Source organism: Rattus norvegicus, chromosome 1 (genome assembly GCF_036323735.1).
Source record: "Rattus norvegicus strain BN/NHsdMcwi chromosome 1, GRCr8, whole genome shotgun sequence".
Lineage (NCBI taxonomy): Eukaryota > Metazoa > Chordata > Mammalia > Rodentia > Muridae > Rattus > Rattus norvegicus.
In genome coordinates, this window is record NC_086019.1 from 103,193,901 (window position 1) to 103,207,887 (window position 13,987).

At 44.9% G+C, this 13,987-nt stretch overlaps 2 protein-coding genes and 1 long non-coding RNA gene across 5 annotated transcripts in view; 2 read left to right on the forward strand and 1 right to left on the reverse strand.

The window, feature by feature from the left end:
* Window positions 1-13,987, forward strand: part of Zfp819 (zinc finger protein 819) — a 58,634-nt gene that overhangs the window by 30,331 nt on the left and 14,316 nt on the right. The window contains exon 2 of one of the 2 annotated variants that reach the window (XM_063261753.1): window positions 12,045-12,255. The exons of the other annotated variant lie outside the window; for it this stretch is intronic. Coding sequence (XP_063117823.1) covers window positions 12,246-12,255 — 10 coding nt within the window. The 5' untranslated portion in view covers window positions 12,045-12,245. The remainder of the gene's footprint in view (window positions 1-12,044; window positions 12,256-13,987) is intronic. 2 annotated transcript variants of the gene reach the window in all.
* Window positions 1-13,987, reverse strand: part of LOC120099801 (uncharacterized) — a 16,718-nt gene continuing 2,731 nt past the window's right edge. For both annotated transcript variants that reach the window (XR_005499034.2, XR_010060013.1), the window contains one exon: window positions 1-1,860. This is a non-coding gene — a long non-coding RNA (uncharacterized LOC120099801). The remainder of the gene's footprint in view (window positions 1,861-13,987) is intronic.
* The window catches only part of Ceacam18 (CEA cell adhesion molecule 18), a 14,611-nt gene continuing 14,316 nt past the window's right edge, over window positions 13,693-13,987 (forward strand). Inside the window, exon 1 of the mRNA NM_001402042.1 lies at window positions 13,693-13,779. Coding sequence (NP_001388971.1) covers window positions 13,728-13,779 — 52 coding nt within the window. The 5' untranslated portion in view covers window positions 13,693-13,727. The remainder of the gene's footprint in view (window positions 13,780-13,987) is intronic.

The window sequence follows — 13,987 nt, forward strand, 5'->3', positions numbered from 1 at the left end:
TATAGTTTCGCCTGCAGGTATGTCTGTGCACTGCATGTGTGCCTGGTACCTGTGGGGCATAGAAGAGGTTATCTGTTCCCCTGGAGCTAGAGTACAGATGGTTGTGAGCCACTATGTGAGTGCTGGGACTCAAACCCACGTCCACTGGGAGAGTAAGTTCTCTTAACTGCTGAGCCATCTCTCCAGCCCTGAAAGCTTAGTATCTCGAAGTAATACTTTGGAAATGTTTAGTAAGCTATAGTATTAAATTGATTCCATCTGTTTCTTTTGAATATGACTACCAGAGATTGTGAGAGGACTTAGAGCATTGGTTCTCAACCTGTGGGTCACAACCCTCAGGGAGGGGGGGGATCACATACCAGATATCCTGCACATCGAATAATCACGTGATGTTTCCTAACAGTAATAAAATTACAGTTATGAAGCAGCAATGGAATAATTTGATGATTGGGGGGGGTCACCACAACATGAGGAACTGTATGAAAGGGGCGCAGCATTGGGTAGGCTGAGAGCCGTTGACTTATAGGTGTTCATTATGTTTTCACTGGAGAGCGTTGGTCCAGAGGCTTGGTGAGATTTGAATTAATTAGCAAGAGCACTTGACAGTGTGGGTGGCATGTTGTATTCTGTCAGGTGTGCACCATGTTGGGTCATCTCTCTGCTGTGATTAAAAATTGATCACTGGGTTCAGGTCTTATCAATTCAGCCCTCCTTTATGAAGACCCCAGAATGGTTTCATCAGTACAGGTAATAGCTACCCTCCCCCCTCTTTTAACGAAAAGAAAAGGTGCTGCTGTTTGTAACTGCCTTCCAGGCTGTCCTTCTGTAGTGTAGATCTTACCACCAACTCTTTCAGGTAGGACAGAATCATGTCTGGTATCCTTGATAAAGAAAACAACTTAAATATATAGTAGCGAGACATTTTTAAAGTCAGCTTTTATCCGTAGACTGGAACGCGAAATGGGTGTTTATAATAAGCCCAGTGAGGCGTCCTGATGAGTGTACCAGCCCAGCCCTGCAATCTTCAACCCCAGCATTCATGTTTCAGAGATGAGTGTCATTTGATGATGTGACTGTGAACTTCATCCAGGAGGAGTGGTGGCGCCTGGACTCTGCCCAGAGACGTCCGCTCCAGGATGCGGTGTTCTTGAGCTGTCTGTTCCTTCGGGAATTGCTTCAAATGATCCAGTCACACTGAACGTCATAATTGTGCTGTGATGACTCCTGTGTTCCTTTCTGCAATCCTGGTACTTCCGACACTGCATGTGTTACCATATTTAAAGTGTGTGGGCGTGGGTGTGTCTGTAAGAGTGCCAAAGGTTCATGTGTGGAATTCAGAAGGCAACTTACAGAAGCTGGCTCTCCTTCCGCCATTTGGGTCCTGGGAATCAAACTCAGGCTTGGCAGCCAATACCTTTACCTGCTGAGCCAGCCCCTCGTCCTTACTTCCTGAGTCAGAGTCTCACTGAACCTTAACTCTTACCACATTGATGATAAGCCTGAGGGCACTATTTGTGGATGGATGGATGGATGGATGGGAGGGTGGTTGGGAGAGAGAGGATTTCTAAAGATGGGCAGAAGATAATTTTCTCACCTGTTTTAGGAGATTTTCCATATTCGTTCATGGAAACTCAAAGGCAGAAATTCTAATACCACTAATGGTGGTGTGAGGTGGGAAGAGCATCACGTTAGTCTTGGCGCCGTTGTTCTGTTTAGTGAGGGCTGCCCGAAATACAAGCCCTGAGGGCCTGGAGAGTAACCGCCTTTAGAAGTTAGACACAGTGGTCCTGCCGCAGATGGCGGCTGATACTGCATGTTGTTTTGTTGACACTCGGTTGGGGTCCAGGAAGCAGTGTTGCCCTGGAACAAAGCAGGTTTAGTAAGGCTTTAGTGAGCGGGTAGAGGATGTGAGCGGGCTGTTGAGAGGCCATGGGTCTTTCCGCCTGAGTAAGAGATGTTGGAGAATCATAGAGAAGCCTTCCAGCATGGTTTCCAGCAGGTTACACTAGACCTTTCCAGTAGTGAATTAAAACCTTTGGGCACTTATGTGTTCTCTACAACATGAAGAGTTAGGCACACTCTAAGCGTAAGTCTGGAGATACATAACGTAAGCTCAAGAGCATAAACCAAGCCAGTGTAAGTGTAAAGTTCCTGTCACGCGAGGGCACGGTGGCAACCTTCTGGAATCACACCACTTAGGAGTGGAGGCAGGAGGCTCAGAAGCTGGAGTTTACCCTCAGCCACACAGCTAACTTAAAACTAACCTAGGATGCATGAGATGTAATCTACAAATACAAACAAATAAAATAATGAAAATGTAAGGGTCTGGGTTCTAGCTCAAGGACAGAGCGGTTCTTGCATGAGAATGGCTGTGGGTTCAAACCCCAATCCACAGGTGAAACTTAAAGAAGGAAAAACTGCAACAAGAACCATAGCACATGAATTTGATAGAGGGACATCGCTATGCATTTCTCCACAGCCGATGAAATACTCCACTCTGATTCCCTACTGCACCCGAGGTGCTGTTCCCAGAGTACCCCATGAAAGACTTGTCTTTTTCCTACCTTGCCTTCCCTACCTCATCCAAGAAGCCGAGTATCCTATATAAAAGTTGACCTGATTGCCTTGGCAAACCTAATCTTCCATGCAGAGGAGCAAGGTAATTTTGGCCGCTCCCTCGAGCAGTCTGTTTTTCCGTTTGTTATTTTCTAAAACAGCGAGCGTGGGTACAGTTGCCATACCTACTATGTCGATGGCATAGGTGCCTGGCACTTGCTGAGTGCTATAAAGATGAGTGTCTGACATACCATACAGGCTGCAGGATGCTCTACTCACTATTCCCATAATCAGCATCATTAGTACCTGACTCAGGTGTCTATTCAGCCAAAATCAACTCTCTGTGATTCCTTCTCCATCCTGTTATGGTGCCTATTCCTTCATTTCTTTCTCTTCCTAGAAGGGGAATCTGGGTTTGACACCCCAACGTAGGAAGTGTCTGAGGAAGTTTTAGTTGAAAGTGGTACAACATCTGAAGTCACAAAAGGTGGTTCACGGTGTTCTGTTTTACAAGAGTTCTGGCAAAGTCCTTAGTTCTTCCTCCTGGCCCCATGGTCCCAGAAATAAGACTCATACTCAAAATATATTTACAGAACCTTGGCCATATAGATAGGCTCTTCTCTGGCTAGATATAACTTAAAATATACCACTTATTCTAGTCTACATTCTACCATGTGGCTGGTTACCTGTGCTCAGGTATCATGGATACATCTTCCCAGTAAATCTCCCTCCTGGCTCTCTCCCAGAATCCTTTCTCTCTCCTAGATGTCCCACCTCTATTTCCTGCCTAAGCCATAGGCTTTTTAATTTGACAGGTGATGCGTCCATACAATATACAAAATACTCTCTCTACAAAGAGAGATCAGCAAAATCAGATCCCACCCTTGAGTCTTGATACATCCCTCAATAAGAAAATGCTGAACACGGGCCGTCTCTGTGAATATAGAGAGTCTGGGAAAACCATTGCTGTGACACACAGATGTATTTCTACATAAGAAGGACTTCCAAATGTTCATTTGTAAAAGGTTTTTACCCTAACCTAGAAGCAAATGGTCAGAATCAAAGCAGCATCAACCCAACAGCTTAATGGCACTGTTGCATTGATCTACTCTTCACAGGAGGCTCTTGGAATGCTAGGTGTAACATTGCTCACAAGGAGATATCATACAAATATAATCAGTTTGAAAAAGTTAGCCATGAACTACCACTTAAGCAACATGGAAGTCAGACTCAGGAGAAAACACTTGAGTGGTTTCACTAATGTGAAAAGATGTTCAGTGGCAGGCCAGCCTTTCCTCAGTACCAGATAACACATATTAAGGGAAACCCTTGGTCTGCCACAAATGTGAGATAGCCTTCCTCAAGAAATCTGAGTTGATATCTAATCAAGGAACTCACATAAGAGAGAAGCTTCATGCACGTCCAGCCTGTGGGAGGTTATTCACAAATCCTTTGGCAATAGAGCCCATCTGAAGATACGTAACTGAATTGATACTGGTGAGAGATCTTATGTGTGTTTTGAAGTTGGGAAGGCCTTCAACCAGAAGTCAGTCCTCAGCACACACCAGAGAATTCACACAGGGCGGAAGAAACCCTACACATGTAGTAACTGTGGGAAAGCCTTCTGTGCTAAGCTCCAACTCCAAGTCCTTGAAAGAATTCACACAGAAGAGAAGCCCTGTGTGTGCACAGAACATGGGAAGGCCTTTGGTGCCAGGTTAGGTTTCCAAACACATAGATGACTCACATTAGGGATAGCCCTTTCGTATGTCACAAATGTGGGAATTCCTTTCTCCAGCATCAGAGCTGACATCCTATCATCAAACTCATATTGGGGAGAAGCCTTGCAGCTGTCAGAACTGTGGAAAACCGTTCAGTAAAACATCCTGCCAGAGGGGGCATCGTCACGTTCACACAGGCGAGAGACTTTACATATGGTCTGTTGTGGGAAGACCTTCTGCCGGAAATTCTCAATCTACACCAGAAGATTCATACTGGAGAAAAACATACGTAACAAGTATGGGGAAGCCTTTCGTCAGAAGTCATGCGTTGGAGAATTCACACTGGTGAGAAGTCTTATAAATGCAGTGACTGTGGGAAAGCTTGGACTTCTGAGAGCCAACTCCAAGATCATCAGCAAGTTCACACAGGTGAGGGGCCATATGTGTGTCCTGAATGTGGGGAGGCTCTCAGTAGCAGGCCATCTTTGCCAAGATGTCACTTAACACACTAGGGAGAGAACGTTTGTCACAAACGAGGAAGGCTCCTCCTCTGCAAGTCAGCATCGCCATCTCATCAGCAAACACACCGGGGAAGAAGCCTTGTGATCGCCATTACTGTGGGGAGCTGCTCCATCATGCGTAACAAGTATGAGGAGAAGCATTACTGTCACAGCAGCTATGGCCTGTCATTTAGCAATGGATCCCAACTAAAGCGGTGTCATCAAATCCGTTCCATGAAGAGACTGCATTTTCAATTTGGAAAGATCTTCCATCAGAGATTTCCTATAGGAGAGATGCCTTGAAATACAGTGGCTGTGCATGGGCCACTGAATTCACACATGAGAGAAAGCTTTTGTGCTCACTGACTATGGAAGGCCTTTAACCAGAAGTCAAGAACCACGTGCCAGAGAATTTACATGGCAGATAACTCTTCACTGCTGTGACTGGGAGACCCTTAAGTGATAAATCCTGACTGGTTTTATATCTGTGAGAGAACTTATGTACCGATTTGTATCTTTTTTTTAGTAAGGCCTTCAACAACAGCTCATATTGCAATAGACAGCAAGCAGCTCATACCAGGGGCAGTACCTGGGCCCATTGACCCAGTCTTACTAAAATGCTGGGTAAGACATCGGGACATTTGGGATGGACCTCTTCACTGATGTCCGCTGGGTTGATCTTGGCTGAGGTTGGAGTAGGTACCCTCCTTTGGAATTCCTGAACAAGAAACCTGGACCAACAAACACAGCTCTTCTCTCAGCGTTGGCATGTCTTGTGTTTAAGAGGTGTGAAACAGAGAGATGAGTCTGGCTGGAGTAATAGTTTTGCTAAAGGAATTGCCCTCAGACTGTATCCCCAGGAATGATATTCCATTCTTAGGGCACAAGGTCCTTCCCAGTGCAGCTCTCTCACTTACGCCTAGCACTACAGAGCCCTGTCTAGTCCTTCACACGCAGGCTTTTCTGTTTACCTTTCCAGAGATACCACAGAAGGGAGGCAGGTCCAAAGCCACTCAAAGCCATGCTACCTCTGTGTGAAGGAAGTAGCTATCTCATTCAAATGTCTAGCTTGAAGTAGCTATCTCATGCAAATGTCTAGCTGTCTCATGCAAATAAATGTCTAGCATCTTCTGTAGCCCAGCCCCTCTCCAAGCCTGCCAGTAATACTAGACATGAGCTGTCCTGTTCCAGGGAACAACGCAACATTTCTTTTTTTTTTTTTCTTTTTACTTTTTTTCTTTTCTTTTATTGGATATTATTTTATTTACATTTCAAATGTTATCCCCTTTCCCCGTTTCCCCTCCAGCAGCCCCCTATCACATCTCCCATCCTCCTGCTTTGAGGTTGCTCCCCCACCCACCCACTCCCTCCCGCCTCCCCACCCTGGCATTTTCCTACACTGGGGCATTAAGCCTTCACAGGACCAAGGGCCTCTCCTCCCATTGATGCCCAACAAGGCCGTCCTCTGCTACATATGAGACTAGAGCCATAGGTCCATCCCTGTGTACTCTTTAGTTGGTGGTTTAGTCCCTGGGAGCTCAGGTGGAGTCTGGTTAGTTGATACTGTTGTTCTTCCCATGGGGTCACAAACCCCTTCAGCTCCTTCAGTCCTTTCTCTAACTCGTCCATTGGGGACCCCATTCTCAGTCCAATAGTTGGCTGCAAGCATCCACCTCTGTATTTGTCAGGTTCTCGCAGAGCCTCTCAGGAGACAGCTATATCAGGCTCCTGTCAGCATGCACTTCTTGGCATCCCCAATAGTGTATGGGTTTGGTGACTCTATATGGGATGGATCCCCAGGTAGGGCTGTCTCTGGATGGCCTTTTCTTCAGTCTCTGTTCCATACTTTGTCTCCATATTTCCTCCTGTGAGTATTTTGTTCCCCCTTCTAAGGACTAAAGCATTCACACTCTTGCCTTCCTTCTTGAGCTTCATGTAGTCTGTGAATTGTATCTTGGGTATTCTGAGTTTTGGGGCTAATATCCACTTAATCAGTGAGTGCATACCATGTGCATTCTTTTCTGTATCCATTCCTCTGTTGACGGACATCTGGGTTCTTTCCAGCTTCTGGCTATTATAAATAAGGCTGCTATGAACATAAAGCAGCATGTGTCCTTGTTACATGCTGTCTCATGCAAATAAATGTCTACATGGGAAGCATCTTTTGGGTATATGCCCAGGAGTGCTATAGCTGGGTCTTCTAGTACTATGTCCAATTTTCTGAGGAAGTGTCAGTCTGATTTCCAGAGTGATTGTACTAGCTTACAGTCCCACCAACAATGGAGGAGTGTTCCTTTTTCTCTACATCCTTACGGGCACCTGCTGTCACCTGAGTTTCTGATCTTAGCCATTCTGACTGGTGTGAGGTGGAATCTCAAGGTTGTTTTGATTTGCATTTCCCTGATGACAAAGGATCAACTCTATATTTCCAAGCCTCTGTTGTAGTCTGTAGAGTGGGGCTTATGTTTGGATCAGACTTGACTTGTAGTACTAGAGCAGCATTTATAGACAAGGGTGTGTCAAGCTTAGCATTTGATTCTAAGACTAGATGTTGTTCTCACAGCTAAAGAATCCAGCATGGAAATCCCACACCACTTAAATGTGTTCTGCATGTTCTTTCCCCACCACTGAGTACTAGGGAACCTAAGTGGTTTCCATTCTCAGTAGTCTCCTGCATAATCTATCCTCAATGTGTCTCTCTGTACAGCCTTCAATCTCACTAATTTGATGAGAGCAGGCCTCAACTTATCTGTTGTGTCCCTTAGCATAGGATCTGGAGACCCAACACTGGGTTCCTGACCCTTACCTCCTCCATGTTCTAGGGACTGTATGCTCACACAAGGAAGAAAAGACAGGACCTGGGAAGCAGGACCTAGCCATCTGCCCCGACCCTTTCCTGTGACAGCTACTGGAAACATTTATGATATGGGCGAGCCGTGTCTCTCAGATAGCTTCAAGCCCTCAGGCATGTCCTGGCATTTTCCCCAGCCAGCCAGGCCTCAGACAGTGACCACAGGTCCCTAACTGTGGCCTAGAAATGAAAGAGACATATTTATCTAGATGATTTCCTTCAGTTCTACTGACTCCATGGAATGTTTCTTGAAAGGTGAGATTGGTTGTAATCTTGGAGTTGTGGGGACAGTTGACAATAGGTAGACAATAGGTGTCCCCAGTTAATAGACCGGGACATAAAATATATAAGGCACAGCCAGGCTCCAGGGTTCCTGGAATGTGGATGTGGAATATACATGAGGAAGACATGCAGAATCAAAAGTGGAACCAGGTACAGTAAATTCCTGCTGTTTTATCCTTAGCCAATCTCAAGACATGGTCCAATACTACTCTTACAGTGCAGATCCTGTAACCTCCCAGAGCTTGGGACATACCTGCTACATGCACATGGGGACTGCTACAGTAATTTCATTTGAAATGTCTTTTTTCTTCCTGAAAGACCATTATCTCTTTTGAAACTCAGATATCCATAGAGTAAAGGTGGAATTTGTGCTGGGTCAGTGTGATTGTGGCCACTGAAGTCATATCAATATTAATCCTTGTATGAATCATTTGCCAGAGACACAGTTTAAGGTAGAGACATATTAGGGTGACCACTGGGACTCAAGGGTACTGAATGGTTGCTATTTCTGATATTTTGATGGGGCATCATAAATTCCATGTCAAGACCCATGTGAGGAGATAAGACTCAGCTTGACTCAGACCTTATAACCCCTGTTTCCAAGCCTACACACCTGCCTGGAGCAGTGCCATCAGCATTGTGGTGGGAAGTGTGTGAGTGCTGGGCTTCTATGAGAGATCACCAAAGGGAACAGACACTATGGGGCTGGAGATGCTATGAGATGGCCAGAGTCCTTGTTCACAGAAAGCAAACCTCAGGCCCAGAGGTGGCAACATCATCTGCAGAGAACAGAAAGACACCTCAAGCCAGAGGCCAATGAGATGTTAGAGACCCTCTTGGGGAAGGAGAAGAGAACATGCCCTGCTTCCACCTCATACTTCTCAGAATAATGGGATCTGAAACAGACATTCTTCCTGATATACAAGCTGTTGATAGTTTTTAAAGAAGTTCAGCCTGCCTTGAGTGTCCCTTCAGGAGTCTCTGAGGTTTCCCCAGGCTTGGGAATTTGGACACCATGTTCTGGGAATGTTATTGCTAGGATGAAGGATTGTTGATTTCTCTGATGATGGATCAGAAAGTAGCTCTTTCCTACTAGGCATCTCAAACTCTACTTCTCTACTGGTTATAATTTCCTCTCTTGTGGACATCTGATAATATGTGGGGACATTTAATTTATTAAGCCTTGTGGGGGATTTGAGCTCCTTTCATTTATTGGATAGAGGTCAGGGATACTGCATAACATTCTAAACACCCATGGCATCATCACAGTCAAGACTTATTAAGCTTCAACTTGTATCAACAGTCAGAAGCTTGGAAGGTGCTGCAGTAGACCCCAAATGTTATCATATCTGCAAGGATGAAAGTTCATTGGCTATTTAGAAGCATAAAAGAATAGTGATCTTGGGTAAAATGTTGAAGGCAGATGTTCACTAAACCAGCACTTACTCTGAGCTGGGGCTGATGGCAAATGCAGCAAACTCCATTCATGTTTTTGAGGTTCTGTCCATGTTAGGAGAGCCAGACAAATGCCAGAGAATGGATGGGCTAGAAGGGCTATATTGTGTAGTGATTTGCTCTATACTCAGCTTGACTCAACATTTCATCCTGGAGCAAAGCTCCTTAAGACTTGGGAAATTTTAAAGGGAGTCTCATCAAGACTTGGAAGTAAACAACTCGTAAGTCTCAGGAAATACCTGAAACTGACCAGATGCATGATGCACCTTCCTTCCCAAGCTTATATAAGTGGTAAGCACTGCTGAGGAGACAGAATAACCAAGCTGCTTGGGAGAGACATTGTCCAATCTGTTGAGTTATGTATATGTCATACAGTAAGTGACAGAGGTCCAGCTTTTGTGAACCAATACCCATGCTGGAATTGGCTTACAGTCATATAGTTGTCTTTGGCCAATACCCCTAATAAACTCATTGGTTCACCATCTTGGACTTTGGTGTATCGTTACTTTGCCCTGCTATCAGTTTCCTATTGGACAAATAGGCATTTGTTTATGTTGCCCCAGGAAAATTGTCATACATTAGGCCTGTAGTAATGTCTTGTCAGTTTCCTTTAAGCATACTGAGCAGACTATACACAGTTTCTCCTCTCAAAGGCAAGATGGAAAAGTTCTGGGTATGTGGTTCTGATGTGGATGGCAGTTCTCTTCCTTCAGGTTCAGGTCAGTAAGGAGGCGGCCAACTGCAGATGAAGGGTAATAGGAGGAGATATTTTCTCAGTCCTACTACATTCTCCTATCTTCTGTGGTACTGCTCATTTGAGAATGTCCTTAATTGGCTTAGAGATCTTCTCTCTTTTTCCATCCTCTATCTCTCACCTGTTCTTGTTATAGACTCCACCTATGATGGGGGACATAACTGCACCCATCAATGACCACTACAGTCTTAATTTGTTTTTTTTTTTTTTTTTTTTGCTTGTTTTTTGAGGCAGGACCTTTCTGTGTGTCCCTGGCTGTCCTGGAACTCACTATGTAGACCAGGCTGGCCTCTAACTCACAGAGATCCAACTGCCTCTGCCTCCTAAATGCTGGGATTAAAAGCATGGTGTAGCTGTCTTTGGCTACTTTGTGGGTTCTTTCTTCCACCCTCGGCACTCTTTTTCTACACTCTCAACCCTCTAACATTAGATAAGAGACAAAATAGGAAAATAGGATAGAGAGGAACAGAAAGAGATCCCTGAATAAAGTCAGGGTTTAAAAGGGGGATGTTGGGGCTGGGGATTTAGCTCAGTGGTAGAGCGCTTACCTAGGAAGCACAAGGCCCTGGGTTCGGTCCCCAGCTCCGAAAAAAAGAACCAAAAAAAAAGGGGGGGGGGATGTTATCATTAGACTACTTCCTGCTGCTTAAGGGTGTCAAGTTCTTTGGGCCAAATTTGATCTTCACTCTCAGGATATCTATTTATAATTTCTTCTCCTCTTCCTCTTCCTTCTCCTCCTCCTCTTTCCTCTTCGTCCTCTTCCTTCCCTTCCTCCACTTCTTCTTTTTCTTTTTTGTGCATGATTACTTAACAAACTGAGACCAACAACAATGACTGCCACCACCAACCAACCAACAACCTAACAATGGCCTCCCAATTCTCAGGGCCCTAGCATTTGTATATACCCAAAAAAGTCCCCAGAATTCTGAATGTCACACAGTTGCAGCAACTATCTGCAGCTGGAGAAATCACACCTCTGCTAGAGCACAAGGCATAGTCAACCGTTGTGGACAGTCTGAAGTATCCCCATATAAAAGTAACTTTTATTCTTCTGAAGTAATTGTCATCTCCAAGGCTTACTGCCATGGTCTGCTAATCTAGTTCTAGTCCTTGAAGCTTCTAGCCTTTGGACAATCTATCAAGGCCCTGAATGCTTTCAACCTCTGAGGCTTACTGCTGAATAAGCTCACTCTTCCTTGTTTTTTCTGAACACTGTTGGCTGATTGAAACTCCTCTCCAAGCTGGCTGATTCAACCTGACATCTCTCAGTATCTGACTGAATTGCCCTGCTTGGCCACATAACTAACCTTGTCAATATGTTCTAATCTTCTGGTTCTTTCTCATTCTGTTTCACTGTTACCTAGCTTGCTCTTTCTCTGCAACCTCTCTATAACTGTTCTGGTAAAACTGCCTCCTTTCTCCCTTCTGCCCAAGCTCTCTTAAGTAGCCTCTCCTTCCTGTTTCTTCTTGTAAGAGTTGGACATATCCTATCTCTGACTCATTCTGTCAGATCTTTCTCTAATTCATCACTTTCTCTACCACTCAAGTAGACATCACTTTCAAACATGGGTGCTTCCTTCTACAAACTAACTTAACCTTCATTGTTTGGGATTAAAAGTGTGTACTAAGGGTGAGTCTGTTCCAGGCAGAGGAATTAAAGGTATGTGCTAAGGGTTGAACCACACCACGACTAGAAATAGGTGTTTTCAGTAATAACGGGATCTTGGAGTTCACAGTATGATCAAATATCCTGGAACAGCCCCTTATCCCACACCTGGGATTAAAACAAAAACATATTTCTGATTTTTAAAGAAACCAGACAAATTCCAGAATTCTCATTATAGTATGTGTCACCACACTAGGCTTTTTTTAAATGACCTGAATATTTGAGTGTCCCTAAAACATGTTGGATTCCTGACTTCCAGGGTGATGTTACTAAGAGGCAAGAACCTCCAGAAGGTAGAATCCTAGTGAGTGGAATTAGTGCTCTTACAGAAGATTCCATTGAGAAGGTGCTATCGTGTGAGCCAAGAGGAGGAGTCTTCAGGCTCTGCACACCACAGGGGCAGTGTGCTGGCTACACTCGCTCACTCACCACAGTGTGAGAACATCCGCCCTCGGGTTTGATGATGCTGGGTAAGAAGAAGTTGACTCCGCTAGTTTGGACACCTGAGGGCAACAGTTAACTCTGTGTGCCAGTGGGACTGTGTTCGGATGCCCAGGTAGCTGATGAAATATGTCTGGATGTGACCATGAGAGTCTTTTCAGATGTCAGTGTTTGAATGGAAGACATTCGCCCTGGGAAGGATTATGGTGTTTTTGCTGTTTTTATAGGAAACTATAGAGATAGTCAGGCATAGTGACACAGCCATGATTCCAGCACTCAGGAGCTAGAAATGAGGGTCCACAAGCCCGAGGGTAGCCTAGGCTACAGTATACAATCCTGTCTCCACAGGCTTTGCATGTGGCTCAGCAGTAGAGCACTTGTCTAGAGGGCATCAGAAAAACAAAAACAAGTACAAGTACAAGTAAGAATTTGCTGTTTTTTTCCCCTTTCCTCAGTAGTAAGGATCTCATACAGATGGACATCCACAGATAAGTTCACATCCATAAGTTTTCCCTCCAGTTAAGGGTGCCTCTGTGAGATACAGGCAGAAGTGTTGCGAGCCATTCTCAGAAAGTGTCCTTCACTCAAGGGATTCTTCCTGAGACTTCCCGCTTCCTGCTCTCTGATGCACAGACACATTGGCAAAGCATCAGCTGCCATCTTGATTCGAGAGGTAGGAGACAGGAGCATCTCAGAGTAACAGGGTAGAGGAGCCTGGGAAACTGGCAAAATCACCTAGGACTCAACCCCACCATATACAGAGAGAGAACACTGTCTGCCATCCCCCCCATAAGATTTCACTCTCCAGCCGTGGTGCATTATTTTTTTAATGGGTGATTTTTAAGATTTATTTTTATTGTCAATAATGTGTGTGTGTGTGTGGGGGGTTGTTGACAGTGGATAATATACATGTGTGCCTCTATGTAGTCCAGAAGAGGGCATTAGACCCCCACGTGCTGGAGTACAAAAGTAGCCTGACATAAGTTCTGGAAACCAAAACCTCTAGGGTCCATTGCAAGAGCAATACTGTCTCTTAACTCCAGCACGCGTGCGCGCGCGTGCACACACACACACACACACACACACACATACACACACACACAAATGCTTTTTATGGTTGGGAATATAGCTCAGTGGTAGAGCATTTGCCTAGCATGCAAAGTCCTATGTTCAATCCCCAGTACTGGAGCAAAAAATAAACCACCAACAGACACATAATGCTTTTGTCTTCGTAACTGCTTTTCTGTATCTCTCAGTTTATAAAAACTACCAAGAAGAGCTGGCGTTGCGTCATAATCATAAAAATACTAATAGGTATAGAAGTAAGATAAGCAAATGCTGGAGGACAACATAGAGCCATAAAGATAAGAAATGCTGCCCATTGGTCCACCCTCACTGCCGGGCAGAGTCCTTTCTAGGAGGAGCCACATTGAAAGGGGAAGGCCAGGCAAGGGCTGGGGCATCAAAGAACCTGCCAAGCTCTGGAGAACCCAAGAAGCTCATGGACTTTTCCAGGCCTAGCTGTAACCCCTGGAGGTGGCTCACCCTTTTGGGTAAGAGGGGAAAGAATCTGCTTTCTGAGGCTGAGGGGAGGGACGCTTAGAAAGAGGAGGAAACAGATCTATTGAGGCATAACTCAAGAGTTGGAGACAGGACTCTCACCAGGGTTTTTGTAAGTACATACATTTGGGTGTATCTCACACCCACAGCGGCACAGCCAGATGAGACACACAGACTCAGTCATATGCATACACACAACCA